Source organism: Rhinichthys klamathensis, unplaced genomic scaffold (assembly GCF_029890125.1).
Source record: "Rhinichthys klamathensis goyatoka isolate OS25496 unplaced genomic scaffold, OSU_Roscu_1.1 h1tg000799l_1, whole genome shotgun sequence".
NCBI lineage: Eukaryota > Metazoa > Chordata > Actinopteri > Cypriniformes > Leuciscidae > Rhinichthys > Rhinichthys klamathensis.
Window position 1 is genome coordinate 533,815 of NW_026607192.1, and position 19,275 is coordinate 553,089.

The 19,275-nt window shown below is 35.6% G+C and overlaps 1 protein-coding gene across 1 annotated transcript; it reads right to left on the reverse strand.

Annotated features, from left to right (window-relative positions):
• Positions 1-1,933: 1,933 nt before the first annotated feature.
• Positions 1,934-15,836, reverse strand: LOC130077993 (uncharacterized). The gene is made up of 5 exons (XM_056243435.1): positions 15,782-15,836; positions 4,161-4,739; positions 3,645-3,743; positions 2,666-3,554; positions 1,934-2,050 (listed from the first exon to the last, which is right to left on the reverse strand). The coding sequence occupies exons 1-5, from the start codon at positions 15,790-15,792 to the stop codon at positions 1,934-1,936; spliced, it is 1,695 nt and encodes a 564-aa protein (XP_056099410.1). The 5' UTR covers positions 15,793-15,836.
• Between the last annotated feature and the right edge of the window lie 3,439 nt (positions 15,837-19,275).

Genomic DNA, 19,275 nt, shown 5'->3' on the forward strand with positions numbered 1-19,275 from the left:
TTTTCCTGTTGTTTATCTGGCAGTTATAACTCAATTACAGCAGCCAAACTAAATCTAACGTTAATAGTTTAAGGATCAAGAGCCCAACTAAAGCAAATGCCGATCACCATAATGGTGACTAAAATTAGATTTTTCTCCTTTGTTGATTTTGCTTGTTAACATCAGGTGTCTTCAATAATGGTCAATCATTACTCAATCAATCACTTAATTAGCTCATTAACTTTAACACTCTTGAGTCTGGGGCCAAATGAACTCTTAGGAAAGTTAATTTAAAACTGGAGTTTTTGCTGTGTGAGTTCATGGGTGGAATAAAAATATGGCAGGACTTTTACTTTCTGACCCCTGGACTTTCCACCTCTGGTAATAAGTGAAGCTGGTAATGCTGTTTGTGGAGTAATCCTCCTCTGCTGAGATCTTCAGAGATGTAATGTCTTCTTTTCTCTTCAGTTGATTTCATCTAAGGTGGCTTTCACACTGGCAGTTTAGTTCGGAACGGGGCATGGTTCGCATGAAAAATCGCTAGTGTGAACGCTGTCATGTGGACCCGGGTGCGCACTGGATACCGAACCCGAGACTACCTCGAGGAGAGGTAGTCTCCTTACACACACACAGAGACACACACACACACACACACACACACACACACACACACACACACACACACACACACACACACACACACACACACACACACACACACACACACACACACACACACACACACACACAGAGACACACAGACAGACAGACAGACAGAGAGACATACACACACACACACACACACACACACAGAGACACACACACACACACACATACACACAGACACAGATTCTGGCTCTGTTCGGTCCTGGTCGCTTCCTAAAGCCCGTGTAATGCTCTGAGTCTGTTCCCTTATTAACTCAGGTGGGCAAGTGGAGGTGAGGCGCGCGTTTGTCCCTCAAGACAGGGATGGTGGCCAAGAAACAGAAACTGGACTCCGAGGTGAGAACACACTATAGTTTATAAAGTCATTTAATATATAAAGTGTTATTTAATTTTAAAGTTGCCTTTAGTTAAGCCTTTAGCTTAGCCTATTTTACACTTGTATTTGACAAAATGTTTTGGCCAGAATTACTGTGAAAATGCTAAATTAGTTTTGCAAGATATTTAGACTTTTGTAATCATTCCTCTGCTACAACCAGTCTGCATATTTTAGAATTTATTTTTCTGCTTGTACACTCATTTTATAATATCACTTGATTTGTCAGTATTTAACTAAAGCACTTGACTTTCACACCCTAAGAGCAAATAACACGTGATAAACAGCTGATGCTTTCACCCTGATACACAGTTGAGATGTAACCAGACCACTTGTCCAAAATAGAAACAGATGAACCATAAGGTCTTGACATAAGACACACACATGAGTGCAATGCAGTTTTTTATTCAAAGTTATATTGGATTTGACAGTGATGTACATAAATGTATATAGAATAAAGGTTTTAGTTCAGACTTCCACCATGTAATGATTTTTAACTCTCAAAAGATTAATTTGCAATGTGCAATGAATTAAGCATGATCTCATTAATGCTTTAATTTTACTAACATGAATTATTAGTTATGCAGGGAGGAGATCCAGTCATATGATTAAGTCAAATTGTATTTCTTAACAGCAGAAAATCAAATAGTAAATGAAAAGTACAATTAATTAATCCATCATCAGGATCAAAAGTTTAATAAAGAATAAAATTAATAATTAAAATCACTTCTAATCTTTCGAAGTAAAATATAATTAGCACACTATGAGTATAATATTCTTGCCTAAAGATAAGTAAAGTTGTTTGAGAGATCTCTCTTTGAAAAGACAGGTTGTGAAAGAGCGAGGTCTGAGTCCAAGGTAAGACTGACCCAGAAAATATTCCTCCTCTTATGCATGCAGTTTCTGATCAGCACATCAGTTCCTCTTTCCCATCTCATTCCAGCAGACTCCAAAGACAAAGACATATCTTTCTTTCGTGGAGAGGGCCGTACACACATTGTCTTGTACCCCAAATGTGTCTGAATTGTTAATCTTAATACAATACAATACACAATACAGAACTGCTGCACAAATCCCTTCTGCAAGATGTTCAGCTTATAGCCTATAACATTAATCTATCACTTTATTCTGAGATATTCAAGCATTTGTGGTCTTTCTATCGGGAACTTATAGACTTGTGCCCAATCAGCTACATTTGAGACATTAAGATTAATAAAAGTAAAGTATTAAACATAAATTTCAAATGATAATGGTAAATGCATTAAAATTATAGTAATGATTAACACATCAACATGATAATGATTTCTTAAAATATGATTACATTTAATGTTATTTAACATCCAAATGATTAAATGATAAAACATAAGTAAATAATAAAACATTATATATTTTTCTTTTCCTGTTTCATCAAGCTTGAAGAGAAAAAAAAAGTAGGTGTTAAGTTGATAAACTGATTAGTGTTCCAGGACAGCAAGTCTAACTGTATAAACTATTGCTCATCTCAGCTCTTCTCAAACTTAAAAATAACTTTTTTAAAGCTCTCTTTTATAAAAAGTTGAAAAACTTTTTAAAGCTTTTTAAAGCTCTATTTTTTCCCCTTTTTAAAGGGAAAAAATGGTTCTCCAACACTTCCTGATTCTCCCTAACCCTCGTTATCCCTATGCGCAAGGACTCATGGATCTTCTTCCAGTCCTCCAGCTCAGATCTCCACAGAGCTGCTTGTGAGCGGATGAGCTGAGAGGCCTCACTCTTGCTCCCGTTGGCCAGACTCATGCTTTCTTTGCAAATAAGTAAGACATCTAAGCCAATAGAGCGGGCCTTTGCGGTGATGGCTCTAGCTCTAGCTCTAGCTTTATCAGACTCTGAAAGAGCTAGTGGTGTCCCTTTTTCCAGCTTCCCATTGTCGGGAAGGTCTGCAGCCTGTTTGGGAATGCTACCAGAACTTTGTGTCCCCTGGTTCCCAGCCTTGGATGCAGCCGCAATCACCTCCTCCGTTTTGAGTACTTTAACAGCTGAAGCTCTGTCTACCAGATCTGCAATACCATTGACCAATGCTCCAATTTCCAGTTTTTCATCTGTAATATCATCAAACCCAGCAGCGCCCTCTACATACTCCTGTCTACTGGCCTGACCCAGACAGATTAGAATCTTATCCAGATCCTCCATATATTGATTGAAAATCTCCTTGATATTTGTACAATGCCTTAGGTTGATTTCTAATTCAGTGTAGCCTGTGACCAAACTATTGGCCTCACTGGTAACCCCCAGACTGACCCCTGTGAGATCCAGTGATGCTCCTGCAGTGCCGGGGCCCAGAGCAAGACCAGCAATGGACAAAACACTCCCTACTATCCTAACCGAACTGCCAGTCACAGAGGAGATACTGGCCCCCTTCTTCATCCTGTCCAGCTGAACTGCATTCTCTTCCAGATCTGACAGATGCTTCTCCATTCTAGAGTGACACTGACTGAATAAATCAATGAAGCACTGAGCGTTTTCCTGAAAAATTAAAGACCGCTTTGTGTGCTGGTCCATCCTAGACAATAATAGAAAATATGTGATTTACAGCCATCTTTCATGATGAATGAGTGTGAAGAAAACATCAGATCATAAATATAGGTCTCACCTGATTTCGCACAACTCCTTTAAATGATCAAGCATTTCTAGAATGGAGTCCTCGCTTAAGTTCAAGCTGAACTTCACTACAGGCTGAGCTTTCTTGCATCTGTAGAGAGTTTCAGAAGGACTAACAAACACTTGCCTTTATTTTTAGACAGGTATTTTAGAGATTATCATAAAAGCAAATAAACTTTTAATTTAGATTGACTGATAGTTTGGCCTTTATGTCATGATGAATAATGAAGATGTTAAATTAACCCCAATCTTATCCTATATTTATAATACTTACCTATGAGTATCTTCAGACCCCAAATCACTCTTGGAACTGTGAAGGGGAAAAATACATTTAGAAAAAAAAAAAAAGTTAATTATTGATCAAATTATTGAACTAAGCCTTTGATTTAATTTATTTAGTAAATGCTAAATAAATTAGAGATTATTTTGATAATCTCTGTGTTTTAACGTATATATAATCGAAATACTATCCTTTAAAAATGAACATTGCATGAATGTCAGTACTTACTTTTTCTCCATTCTCTCACAAATCTGTTCTGTGATTCGTATGTATTTGTCTAGTTGAAAGGACAGGACGTCCAAGTTACTGAGTGAAGGGATGAAGAAGGTTTCTGGATTTCGTTTAAAGTTGATGAGGAGAGGAGAGGTCATTCTTGCAGCTGTGATGACTGATCGCACACTTTCAGGACTCTCGTCCTCAGGCCAGAAGCTCTCTCCAGTGAAGACATACAGTGAGGTGACTGCGAGATTCTCCACTGCATCCAGGAAGACGTCAAGTTTCTCCAGCCCCTGAAGTGTGTTCTCCAGGACAGCCCCCAGTTCCTTCTCCAGCTCCTTATATATGGACTCAGATTTTACACTATTCTTCAGGCACTCCCACAATCCCTTGGCTTTATTATCTGACTGCTTTAGATAGTCAAACTTATGACTGACTTTGTCTGCTCGGTCCTTGATGTCTCTCATCATCTTCAACTCTTCCTCTCTCTTAAGGGTCCACTCTTGTTGTTTGTCACAGAAGTCCCACACTGTCTGAATGTAGTTGAGTGTGTCCACTACATACTCCCACAGTAGCTCCTGTAATTGTTTCCTGCATTATTGAATCAAAACAGAGCAATTTACGTTGTAAAAATTATATTTCCTATCAATGCTTGTATCAAAATGACAATACCACGTGATTGATGACGTTTGAAGCTTCGAACATCATGCACACTGTTAAACCTTACCAGTTTTTTTTACAGTAAAATACTGGCAACACTGTTGCCAGCAATTTACTGTTAATTGTACAGTTCTTTACTGTAATCTACATATATACTGTATGTTAGGGCTGCACGATTAATCGCACGATATTGTTATGCGCATCTCATCAGTAAAGCCGGTTCCTTGATTAGTAGTAAATTGCCTTCACCTGCTTTCAGATGCAGCAGTATTTACTAGAGAGCCGTAGTTCACTGACAAGCTGAGCCAAATCGCGTTAAAATCGAGGACATATCGTCAACGATATTTAATGCGATATGGCTCAGCTTGTCAGTTAACTACGGCTCTTTGTACACAGCAAAAACTCAGTGTTAAATGAACACACCTGGGAGTGTATATGAGTCCACACTCAAGAGTGTTAAAGTAAATGAGATATTTAAGTGATTAATTGAGTGATGTTTGAGCATTATTGAAGACACCTAAAGCAGAATCACTGAAGGAGAAAACCGGAATTTCAGGTCACCATTATGGAGATGAGTGTTTGCTTTAGTTGGGCTCTTGACCCTTTTATTATTAACTTTAGATTTTGTTCGGCTGTTGTATTCGAGTTATACCTGCCAGATGAACAAAGCAAAAAAATGATGAGAATATTCAATTAGGAAAAGTAAATTACATAGACAATACAGATCATAGTTTATTCATACCGCGATGCATGATGGGAGCCATTAATGAGTTGTGATTGGTGGCAACAAGGATTATTATTGTCACCACGGTTGAGATTCACAGGCTGATTATTGATGTCTGTGTTTCTAAATAAATGCATTTGAAAGTGATTTGATCAGAAAAATTTTTATTAAATGTTTTGGATTATAAGAAAAATACAATTATCATATGCTGTAGAACCACTAAACTGAGTTTCATTTTTCAGATCACAGCATGATTATGTCAAGACATAACCAACACTATCAGATCACACTTGACTTTGTTCATTTGACTGTAATAAATCAATAACAGCAGACAAACAAAATTTAAACTTAAAGTATAAGGATCAAGAGCCCAACTAAAGCAAACACTGATCGCCATAACGGTGGCTTACAATTTGTGATTTTCTCCTTCAGTGATTCTGCTTGTCAACATCAGGTGTCTTCAATAATGCTCAATCATCACTAAATTAATCACTTAATTATCTCATTAACTTTAACACTCTTGCATGTTAATTTAACACTCATATCTGCATCATATCGTCCATCTGAAAGCAGGTGAAGGTGATTTACTACTAATCAAGGAACCGGCTTTACTGATGAGATGCGCATAACAATCTCATGCGATTAATCGTGCAGCCCTACTGTATGTTACTGTAAAAATGCACTAAAACTCGAGTTAACTAATTTCACTTGCAGAAACCGACTGCCTTAAAATGACCAAATGTCATATAAATGTATTAACTAAAATTTATAATGCATTAATAACTTGAACAAAGTATTAAAATCTAACATTGTTCTTACTAATATTTTTTTAGTTAACTTTACTTAATGTCCTGTAATTTGTTGAATACTTACAATTTCTTAGTAATCTGTACTGTTTGCATGCTATGCCTTCGTTACTCAGAAAAACCAAGTAAACTTTACTTGACTGGTTTGAGTACCATTTTGCCGAGGCAAAAAAATAAAAATAAAAACTGGCGGGGCAAATGGTTTATAAGGCGGGGCAATTCTTAATAGACTTTTCACTAATTTCTTACTTCTGCAGTCATCATTCTTCTTATTTGCATTCGCTCATTTTCCAGTCATCCTCAATATTATTGTCAATACACCTACAAATTTTGGGAGAACATCAAAATTCTTTAGTTGACTTCATAAATTCATGTTGATTTCCCTTTTCTCACCATTATTGTGATTAATGTTCCCTTTGGTTGGGCACTTGGAACTTAATTTACATTATTGTGATTCTCTTCCAATTGATGCAGTGATGCAACATGAAATCACAGTTATTTGATTTCAAAGGAAGTGAAGTAATAAATGAGAAGCTCTTTTCCAAAATGTGATGAACGCCATTTTAAAAAAAATGAGTTTGTCATGTTATTTTGCTGTGTACTGAACCTTTTCACTGTTCCATCAACGTCTCATGCCAAATCGCTATATTTCCTTGTTTAAAATGTACTGCAAGATGCAGTTTCTTTCCAAACCGCGATAAACGCCAAACCTATTTTTAGCCTAAACGCGATAAATCCACTTGACTAATCAGAATTCGGTGAGCGTTCTATCTAATCCAACATCGGCGCCCCAGAGGTTTGTTTATGTTCATTCATTCCTCAAAATGAGTGCTTTAAACAGTGCTAACACTTTTGATGGCCTTAATGAGCCATTGAGACCTACACCCAGGGGTAGAAAACGCCGACTGGACAAAGAAAATCACAGACAAAAAAAGAAGGTTCATCACTCGGGTGGCGCGTTAAGTGGAATGTCAACACTTGCTGCCAAAGGTTTCTGTCAGGCCGAGAGACTGTCGCCGGACGATCTGATGATAAATATAAACTATTTTACAAGTTCTGTCAAAAATGGCAATCGGCAATCAAGGAGGAAAAGTCGAATATCGTTTCGAAATTTTAATTTTAATTTTATGTGTATTAATAAACTGTTTTCTGTGTCAGTGTCTGCAAAGATTAAATTGACGATCAGCATCTCTGTAGTGATCGTGCCTAGACAGAAATGCATGTAGGCCTAATGGATTACATCAGAGAGTATTCCTATTTCTTTTCGTTTTTAATTGTTTTGTTTAAAGACATTTCAAGCTTTCTATATAGATATTTTTCTCATGTCTGTGAGGCATACGCTGAGTTTCAGTTAATTTATAATGAAATGCGCTCCAGTTCACGTGCAATGCAAGTCACTGCGCCCGCGCCTCCATGTCATGATTATATTGTCTATTTGCTTCTTATTTATTAAATCCAGGCAATTGGTTGATGAAAAAATTATTAAAATTAAGATACAATTTATACAAAACGAAATTCACTTTAAAGAAAGGCTTTCTACAAAACAAAACTTAATTAAGTGACCAAAATCATGTCTGACCATGTCTCCGGATATCTTACTCATGCTCTTCTCTTTTCATAATCAACATAGATAGATGTTCTCTTGTTGTTGTTTTTTTTTTTTTTTAAAAGACAAACCATCCATGTTTGTAAAAAAATTTTATGGATTTATTGCGTTTTGGAAAAAAAAATTAATTAACTTTGAATTTATCATCAACAATATCGTTGTTTAATTTAATAATCATTGTTCAACATGTTCAGACTGAGCAAAAAAAAAACATTTTAACAGGATAAATTAAATATTCACAAAATGTGTGGGTGTAGGTAAAAAATGTAATTTTCCTGAAAACTATTGAAATGGATTTATCGCGTTTTGGAAAAGAGCTCCTCAAATATTATTTATATTTATACTTCAATTATTTCCATGTTTTGAATTAATGTATTAATTATATATAACATAACTATATTTCATATATAATAATTATGTTTTATCATTTTATTGCTAACACTTATGGCATAAACCTTTAATTGGGTTGATATAATCCCTCTATATTTGTGATAATATCTTGCCATTTTGCTTGAGTCACACACAGACTTCAACATTCAGCATGCAAACCACAACAATGGTAACAATTAATTTAATTAATTAGACCATTACAATTTTATTTGCTGTCTCTTGTCAGTATAACCCCAATAACGATAGCAAATACAATTGTGATGGTAAAACAAAGCCAAAAATAGTAAAACGAAGCAATTAATGTATTAATGCCGCAATGCACTCTGGGAGTACACTTCCTTATGTCACAGATATAATTAAGTTGACAACTTTAATGAATTAAGTAAGAATAACTTGCTGCAATTAAGTTATGCTTACTTAATTAAATTAAGGCAACAAGTTTGCATAATTAAATTAAGTAAACTGAACTAATTGTTTTTTTACAGTGTGTGAACTTATTTCATTTGAAACAAAAAAAATTTTTTTGTAAATAAAGAGATTTCCACTGGACCAGAAACTACACAATCAGCGCCTTTTAAATAAAGCAACATGCAGCATATCATAAATGTTTCTAGATCTTCTGCTGGACTGAAGCACAGGCTCTACTCTTCAGCACAATGGTGGGGTTGGTTGACACACTGATGTGGGGGTTGGTTGACACTATTATATAGTATACTGATGATAAAATCTATATATATTTATAATTATATAAAACATATATATATATACACTCTTAAAAGAAATGGTTCTATTTAGAACCAAAAATGGTTCTATCACCCGCTTCATATATGGAACTCCAAAATGGTTCTATATAGAACCATTTTAATGGGTTCCATAAAAAGAACCCCAAATGGTTCTTTGAATCCAATCATCCAAATCCATCTTTTATGGTCTCATTTAGATATAATTTATACTGTTTCTGGACCAAATAAACACTCTCATGATGCATTAAATTAAAACTCATGTTTATTTGCAAAGCAACTCACAGTCAGTTTGTGTTTGTCCAAAAATCATGAACATAAAAGACATAAAAGATCTGTAAATCACACATCTTTGGATCATGAGAGAAACCAGATCTGAAGGAAAGTCTTTCTGGCTCGGACACTTGTGCTGTCCTTAATCACAGACATAAAATACAGATACTTTGACTATTATTGTCAGATGTCTACAGAAGATCTTAGTGAGAATTAACAGAGGTTTAGATGTTAATATTTGTTTCATTTGAAGTAACCATTGTGGTGATCAGTGCTTGCTTTAGTTGGGCTCTTGGTCCCCAGATTCCTTGCGTATCCTAGCATTTATTTGGTTGCCCTGATTGTGTGATTAACACAATAGTTGTGGCAGAGATAACCAAGATAAACTGGGATCAGCTGTTATCAGCTTCTTGTTGACGATGAGAAAATCATCGTTCAACAAGCATCTAATGTTGTCAGATGCTATAGCATTTAGAGCTGGCCAACTCCTGGAACTGGAATATTGGCACCAATAGCATTGAAATTATCAAATGTTTAGAGGTATATAAAAGGGATGTGCACACAATGTATTGAACAAGTGTGTCATGTAGACACACACAGACATCAAGAATTTGCATATGATTCACAACAATGGTGGCAATAAAAAAAAGCTTCACATATATTTGAAGTCATATAAAGCTGAATCATGTTCACCTGCACTGTTTATATTTTATATAATATTTGTAACATTTAAATTTTAATCCAAATATTCTCTTTTAAGGTTGTTATCATAAAAAATATGTACATCATATTAATTTAGACACATATAGATCAAGAATCAGCCTCTGAATCTCAACAATGGTGACATAAAGCATGTTGCAGTGCATTCTGGGTGCCACCAATCAAAACTCATTCATGGCTCCCATCATGCATTGCTGCATGAATAAATAATGAGCTTATGTTCAGAGGTGATCTGTGTATCACCATTGCTGAGATTCATACGCTAAATCTTGATGTCTGTGTGTCTAAAAATAATATACAGTAATATGTATAAGAACAACTTCAAAGAAATTGTTTGCATTATGATGTATTCGTTGAAAATGTAATGCTGTACAAGGACAGTGTTGCTATAATTAATAACATAAATCTAATTCAGAAATTGGGCTTTAAATGAGTTTAGGATTCAGGTCAAAAGATTGTGAAATAATGATTATGTTAAAACACAATCACCATCATCAGATGACCTTTTCTATTTGTTCATCTGGCTGTTATAACTGAGTTACAGCAGTCAAACAAAATATAAAGCTAATGATCAAAGGGTCAAGAGCCCAACTAAAACAAACACTTATCACCATAACGGTGACTTAAAAATGATGGTTTTCTCCTTCAGTGATTCTGCTTGTTAACATCAGGTAACTTCAATAATGCTCAATCATCACTCAATTATTCACTTAATTATCTCATTAACTTTAACACTGCTTCAGTGTTACTTATAACACTCTTGAGTGTGGACTGATTTAAACACTGAGCAGTGTTAATTTAACACGGGGATTTTGCTGTGTACTTAAATATACAAGTACACTTGAAATCAACACTAAGTTAAGTGAACTTTATTGTTTAAGTACATTAAATTAATCGTCAAGTTTGGTGAACTAAACAATTTAAGTCAAGTCTACATAAGCACCAAGTTAAGTACACTTAAATATGCACGTTTTGGGAGACCCCATTACTCAATTAAATTGAGGGAACGAGTTTACTCAAATCAATTGAGTTCAATCAACTTATTAGTGTTTTCAGTGTTAACTTTCAGAACTTGTACAAATGATGCTCAATCATCACTCAATTAATCACTTAATTATCTCATCAACTTTGACACTGGTTCAGTGTTACTTATAACACTCTTGAGTGTGGACTCATATAAACACTGAGCAGTGTAAATTTAACACTGGGGATGTACTGTATTACAAAAACACTTGTATATGGGTATTAAAGTTTATTTATCAAGTTTAAAGTATCATTTAAAAATAAAAATCAGTTTATTTCCATTACGATCAATAATTGTAATATAATGAAAGCCATTTGTTTTCTGGTAAAATAAGAATGACACCTTGCACTTGAAGAAACCATGTATGAATGTATTCATTTCACAGTCAAGAAAACAACATTTGTGAAAATGACCTTTTGTAAGGATTAATCAGGATTTTGAGCTCACAGCACTTGAAATCTTAAGTTTATGTATTTTGAAGGTAAATAAGTTATTTGAACTTATATTTTTGAGTGACAGGGCCAAAATGCTACATTTAAAGTAATGTTTAGTCAAGTACACTTGATTGTTTAAGTAAAGACAACATTAGGGTTTACAGTGTATATATAGACTTCACATTATAATAATAACGTTATATTGTATATTTATACATATAATAAGTATAAATGGGGAAGTTTAGTTTCAGTGCCACTCACCACACACACACCCCACACATAAAAACTGTTGTTTAGTTCATTTGAATACTATCTCGTTTGTTTTGAGTTTTATGGGAATAGTCGGCCTGGGGAAGTTTGTCTTCAGTGCCACTCATACACAAACACACACACATATACTATACAAACTGTATTTGTTTTTGGTTTGGTTAATAATTTGGTTCAAATGGGCAGAAATTCTGTTGAATGTTATTCTGCATCTGGTTTGAATTAAATGCTCAAGTTCTTTAAATTTGTCACCTCATTCTTTGTAACTATAATCTTTGCCAATAACCAACCCCATTGCATGTGCCATTTCACCCCATACATGGGGCTGGTTGGCACAAGTGCACAACATCACTTTAATGATGAATAAAAAAAAAATGTAGGCATCATTTGCGAACATTAAATGTATCTGTTGAGTAGCCGAGATCTTACCCAGATAGCAACATTGTTTCGGCCCAGATCCGGCCCACATCTGGCACTTGTGGGATGCGGATCTGGCCCACATGCAGTGTGGAATGACGGCCCTTGGGTGGCCCACTCCTGTTTGCCAGATCTGGGCCACAAGCAGGCCATAGCAATGCCACATGTCAGCCAAGAGCAAAGAAATAAACCAGAACTGGACTTTATCTGAGCCACAAAATCTGTGTATATTAAATATGGAGTCATCTCAAGCCTGTTAACAAGCAGAATCACTAAAGGAAAGAAGAGAATAGAAAAAGAGACGAGCAGAAACACAAGAACTTCAACTGACTTCAGACACAGTCTTAGATGAAATCACCTGAAGAGAAAAGAAGACATTACATCTGTGAAGATCTCAGCAGAGGAGGATTAAACAACTCCACAAACAGCATTACCAGCTTCACTTATTACTAACCAGACTGACTTTATTTCTGTAAGACTTCTACAGAAGTTTTATTGAGAATTAACAGAGGTTTAACTCTAATGTGTTTCATTTGAAGTCACCATAACAGTGATTAGTGTTTCCATTAGTTGGGCTCTTAACTCTTAATATATCTTTTGTCTTTTTTTGGCCGTTGTGACAGTGTGTTTAGTCAAACACATTTGCAGCAGCAAAGAAAGCTAAAGTGAAATGAGATCAGGTTATAATGGTTACCTGTTGATGGTATTATAATCATCAAGAAATAACTTGATTCACTGATGTCTTTGGAATCTAACAATTGTGTTGACCCATTAATACACAGCAAAATCTGCAGTGTTTATATGAGTCCACACTCAGAGAGTGTTAAATGAACACTGAAGCAGGGCTAAAGTTAATGAGATAATTAAGTGATTAATTGAGCATTATCGAAGACACCTGATGTTAACAAGCAGAATCACTGAAGGAGAAAATCGTAGTTGGTATGTTACCATTATGGAGATCAGTGTTTGCTTTAGTTGGGCTCTTGACCCTTAAGTTATTAACTCTAGCTTTTGTTTGACTGCTGTACCTGAATTATAACAGCCAGATGAACAAAGATAAAAGGTGATATGATGGTGTTGGTTGTGTTTTAACATTATCATTATTTCACAATCATTTGACCTGAATCACTGAACTCAAATAGAGCCCAGTTTCTGAGTAAGGTTTACCTTATTGATGATAGCAGCACTGTCGTTGAGAAGCATAATATTTGTAACTTTTACAATGTAATCCAAATAATTTCTTAAAACTTAATCACATAAAAAATTTCTTTTTTTTTTTTTAAACAGACATCAAGAATCAGCCTGTGAATCTCAACAATGGTGACAATTATAAAGCATTTTGCAGCTTATTCTGGATGCCACCAATCAAATCTCATTCATGGCTCCCATCATGCATTGCTGCATGAATAAATAATGAGTTTATGTTCAGAGGCGATCTGTTTGTCACCATTCTTGAGATTCATACGCTAATTCTTGATGTCTGTATGTGCCTACCTGAAATACTTTTAAGAAGGTTTTTTTTTTTTGTAATTTGATCATTTGGATTTAATTGAAAAGGCTAAAAAATGCATACTACACAAGGACAGTGCAGCTGTAATCCATAAGGTAAATTTAACTCTGAAATTATGCTCTCAATGAGTTTAGTGATTCAGGCCAACTATTGATTATGTTAAAACACAGCCAACACCATCATATCACCTTTTCTCTTCGTTCATCTAGCTGTTATAGCTAAGGTACAGCAGCCAAACAAAATCTACAGTTAACTCTTAACGGGTCAAGAGCCCAACTAAAGCAAACACTAATCTCCATAATGGTAACATACCAACTACGATTTTCTCCTTCAGTGATTCTGCTTGTTAACATCACGTGTCTTCAATAAATCTCAATTATCACTCAATTAATCACTTAATTATCTCATTAACTTTAGCCCTGCTTCAGTGTTCATTTAACACTCTCTGAGTGTGGACTCATATAAACACTGCAAATTTTGCTGTGTATTAATGGATCAACACAATTGTTAGATTCCAAAGACAAAAATGAATCAAGTTATTTCTTGATGATTATAAAACCATCAACAGGTAACCATTATAACCTGATCTCATTTCACTTTAAGCTTTCTTTGCTGCTGCAAATGTGTTTGACTAAACACACTGTCACAGCGGCCAAAAAAAGTCAAAAGATATATTAAGAGCCCAACTAATGGAAACACTAATCACTGTTATGGTGACTTCAAATGAAACACATTAGAGTTAAACCTCTGTTAATTCTCAATAAAACTTCTGTAGAAGTCTGACAGAAATAAAGTCAGTCTGGTTAGTAATAAGTGAAGCTGGTAATGCTGTTTGTGGAGTTGTTTAATCCTCCTCTGCTGAGATCTTCACAGATGTAATGTCTTCTTTTCTCTTCAGGTGATTTCATCTAAGACTGTGTCTGAAGTCAGTTGTAGTTCTTGTGTTTCTGCTCGTCTCTTTTTCTATTATCTTCTTTCCTTCAGTGATTCTGCTTGTTAACAGGCTTATTAAGGTTGAGATGACTCCATATTTAATATACACAGATTTTGTGGCTCAGATAAAGTCCAGTTCTGGTTTATTTCTTTGCTCTTGGCTGACATGTGGCATTGCTATGGCCTGCTTGTGGCCCAGATCTGGCAAACAGGAGTGGGCCACCCAAGGGCCGTCATTCCACGCTGCATGTGGGCCAGATCCGCATCCCACAAGTGCCAGATGTGGGCCGGATCTGGGCCGAAACAATGTTGCTATCTGGGTAACCTTTCAGCTGTTACTGGTTGGACTATTTTAAAATATAGCATGACTGAGAAATATGATAGAGAGTGAAAAGTGTGCCAACCAACCCCACTCTCCCCTATCACAGAGCGCACAGAGATATGAGAGAGAGAGAGAGAGAGAGAGAGAGAGAGAGAGAGAGAGAGAGAGAGAGAGAGAGAGAGAGAGAGAGAGAGACAGAATAACTTCATAAATAGCAATATTATTATTATATTACATTATTATATATTGTTTTAGCACTTTTATGATGGCAAGCACTAAAAAATACTTCAGAACAAGCTCTGGAACAATTACTGGAAAGTGATGAGGAGAAATCCGACCGGAGCAGAACGCTTTTTCACAGATGAAAAATGCCTGGGGCTGTTTGTAAAAAAGTTAATTATTTCATTGTTCTTTACCCATTTAATTGAACAATTACAAATGTCTGTCAAGCAAACGGTTTGAAAAATATAATTTTTGTTCAAAAACTGTTCTCTATTGTTGTGTGAGTTGTTGTTTTTTAGTAATAAATGACAAAAATCTAATTTTCTTTTTTGAAATTCTCTAGTTTATTGTAATTTTTCCCCCTCAAACTTCCTTTATAAACACATTACATGCATGCTTATGTTAGCTTATGGTCTTCTGAATCAGCGCAGTGAGACTGTGTTATCTGAATCCATAAATACCAAACAAATGGTGTTCCATCTCCATTACATATGGTTTATTATAAGCCAAACGGTACAAATAGAGAAAACAGACCAAAATGGGCTTAGTCCCCAGAGGGTTTAAGATAACAAATAATATACCCACCTGGTGTCCATCGTAGCCTATTTCAGAGTAGTTTGCAGATGGTAAACTCTGGTGATGAAACTTGTCAAAGGAGAAAGTAAAAGCAAAATCTTTTGTTTTTGTTCCAGACCCTCAGCATAGAGGTTCAAGTTTTAAAATAGCGTTTCTCAATGGGGCGTTTGGACAGGGCGTCAGAGGGGCGGTGTGAACGAGGCAGCAGAGAGGGGGGCGCTCAGGCACAAATGGGGGGCGTTACTCACTGTTATTTATCACAACTTTTTTAAGCCTCTGACAACACATACACTAGAGGCCTGCATTTCAGCCCGAGCCCGACGAGCCCCGACTTATTTACGCCCCTAGGGCCGGGCTTCGGGCCAATTTTCACGTCATAGTTCACACGCGGGCCGGGCCTCGGGTCTGTATAGGCTTATCCTTTTTATAGCCCCCCACTGAGCAAAATGATGTCCAAAAGACGTCTTTTCAATGGCTTTGTCACAAAAGTCGGACGTTGAAAAGACGTCCACTGAGGAGCCAGAATGAACGTTTTTATGACGTCTTTTTTTGACGTGTTCTGCACGTCCGATATAGACGTTCATGGACCCTGCGTACAAGTTTAAAAACTAGTTCAAATGTGGCCATTGTGGACATATTTTTTACATCATTTATGGTCTCATTTAGACATAATTACTTTGACTATTGCTGTCAGATGATCTTAGTGAGAATTAGCAGAGGTTTAGATGTTGATATTTGTTTCATTTTAAGTCACCATTGTGGTGATCAGTGTTTGCTTTAGTTGGGCTCTTGGTCCCCTTTATTTTTACTTTCGCTTTTCTTTGGCTGCTGTAACTGTGTGTTTGTATAACACTTGTTGTGGCAGAGAAAGCCAAGAAAAAGTATTATCAGGTGTTATCAGCTCAAAGTTTATGATGACATAATCATCAAGATTTGGGATATGAATCACAACAACGGTGACAACCAAAACAAAAAAGCTTGGGAATCAATGATGAGTTTTGAACTATGAAAGCTACCCATCATGCATTGCAGCATGACAATTTTTTTTATTGTCACCATTTTTGTGAATCATATGCAAAATCTTGATGTCTATGTGTGACAACATGATACATTTGCTCTAAAAGCATTGTATACACATCATTTTCATCCACCTCAAAATAAGTGATAATATAAATGCTATTGGTGCCAATATTGCAGTTCCACAAGATAGGCGACTAGAAATGCCAAAGTATCTGACAACATTTGATTCTTTTCTTGTGATGATTTCATCATCATGAAGCTGATAACACCTGGTCTTATTAATTCTTGGCTTACTTTGCAACATCAATTGTGTTACACAAACACACAATTACAGCAGCCAAAAATTGGCATTTCTAGTCGCCTATCTTGTGGAACTGCAATATTGGCACCAATAGCATTTATATTATCACTTATTAATATCGCACGATATTGTTATGCGTATCTCTTTAGTAAAGCCGGTTCCTTGATTAGTAGTAAATCGCCTTCACCTGCTTTCAGATGGAAGATATGATGCAGATATGAGTGTTAAATTAACACGCAAGAGTGTTAAAGTTAATGAGATAATTAAGTGATTAATTTAGTGATGATTGAGCATTATTGAAGACACCTGATGTTAACAAGCAGAATCACTGAAGGAGAAAATCACAAATTGTAAGCCACCGTTATGGCGATCAGTGTTTGCTTTAGTTGGAATCTGACCCTTATACTATCACTTTAAATTTTATTTGTCTGCTGTTATTGATTTATAACAGTCAAATGAACAAAGAAAAGTGTAATCTGATAGTGTTGGTTAGGTTATGGCATAATCATGCTGTGATCTGAAAAAAATTAAACTTATTGAGATAGTTTTGTTTAACTGATTAGCAACAGCTTTGTGATTCTACAGCATATGATTATCAGTATTTTAATAAAATAGTATAGGCTATAATCTAAAATATGTAATAAACATTGTTCTGATCAAAACACTTCCTTATGAATTTATTTAGAAACACAGACATCAATTATCAGCCTGTGAATCTCAACAATGGTGACAGTAATAATGCATGTTGCAGTGGCTGCCACCAATCACAACTCATTAATGGCTCCCATCATGCATTGCGGTATGAATAAATTATGATCTGAATTTTCTATGTAATTTACTTTTCCTAATTGAATATTCTGCTCGTCACCATTGTTGAGATGCATTGACTGAATCTTGACGTCTGTGTGTGCCTAATAGAAATATATATATAGTTTTAAACAACTTTAAAGAAATCCTTTATATTATATTTTAAAATTCTGGATATTTATGCACAATCACAGTTATGTTGTAACCAACAGCATAAATCACAAACATAAAGATCAAATGGTGATTGTCATAATATAACAAACATCATTAGATCACTTTTTTTCTTAGTTCATCTGCCAGTTATAACTCAGATACATCAGCCAAACAATATCTAAAGTTATCAATCTAAGGGTCAAGAGCCCAACTAAAGCAAACAATGATCGCCATAACGGTGGCTTACAATTTTAGATTTTCTCCTTCAGTGATTCTGCTTTAGGTGTCTTCAATAATGCTCAATCATCACTCAATTAATCACTTAATTATCTCATTAACTTTAACACTCTTGAGTGTGGACTCATACACTCCCAGGAGTGTTAATTTAACACGAGTTTTTGCTGTGTACAAAGAGCTGTAGTTAACTGACAAGCTGAGCCATATAGCATTAAATATCGCGGGCCTTTGTAGTAAATGCCGCTCCATCTGAAAGCAGGTGAAGGTGATTTACTACTAATCAAGGAACCGGCTTTACTGACGAGATGCGCATAACAATATCGTGCGATATATCGCCCAGCCCTAGTTCAAAACTCATCATTGATTCCCAAGCAGAGGTGGAAAGTCCAGGGGTCAGAAAGTAAAAGTCCTGCCATATTTTTATTCCACCCACAGCAAAAACTCCAGTGTTAAATTAACTTTACTGGGAGTTTATTTGGATCCAGACTCAAGAGTGTTAAAGTTAATGAGATAATTAAGTGAATAATTGAGTGATGATTGAGATATTATTGAAGACACCAGATGTTAACTAGCAGAATCACTGAAGGAGAAGATCTATATTTTAGTCACCATTATGGTGATGAGTGTTTGCTTTAGTTGGGCAGGTGACCTTTAAATGTTTAACTAAAGATTTTGTTTGGCTGTTTTAACAGCTGGATGAACAAAGAGATCAGATCAGATCAGATGTTGTAGATCATGTTTAGACATAATCATCATTTGACCTGAATCACTGAACTCATTTAAAGCCTACTCTCTGACTTAAATGTATAATGATCATAACAGCATCACAGTGATTCTATAACATTAGATCCAGATTTTTCAAAATAAACCAAATGATATCTTAAACGTTGTTCTGATAAATAAATAAAAATCTTTGTTTTAGGCACACACAGACATCAAGATTCAGTGTATGAATCTCAACAATGGTGACAAACAGAATATTCAA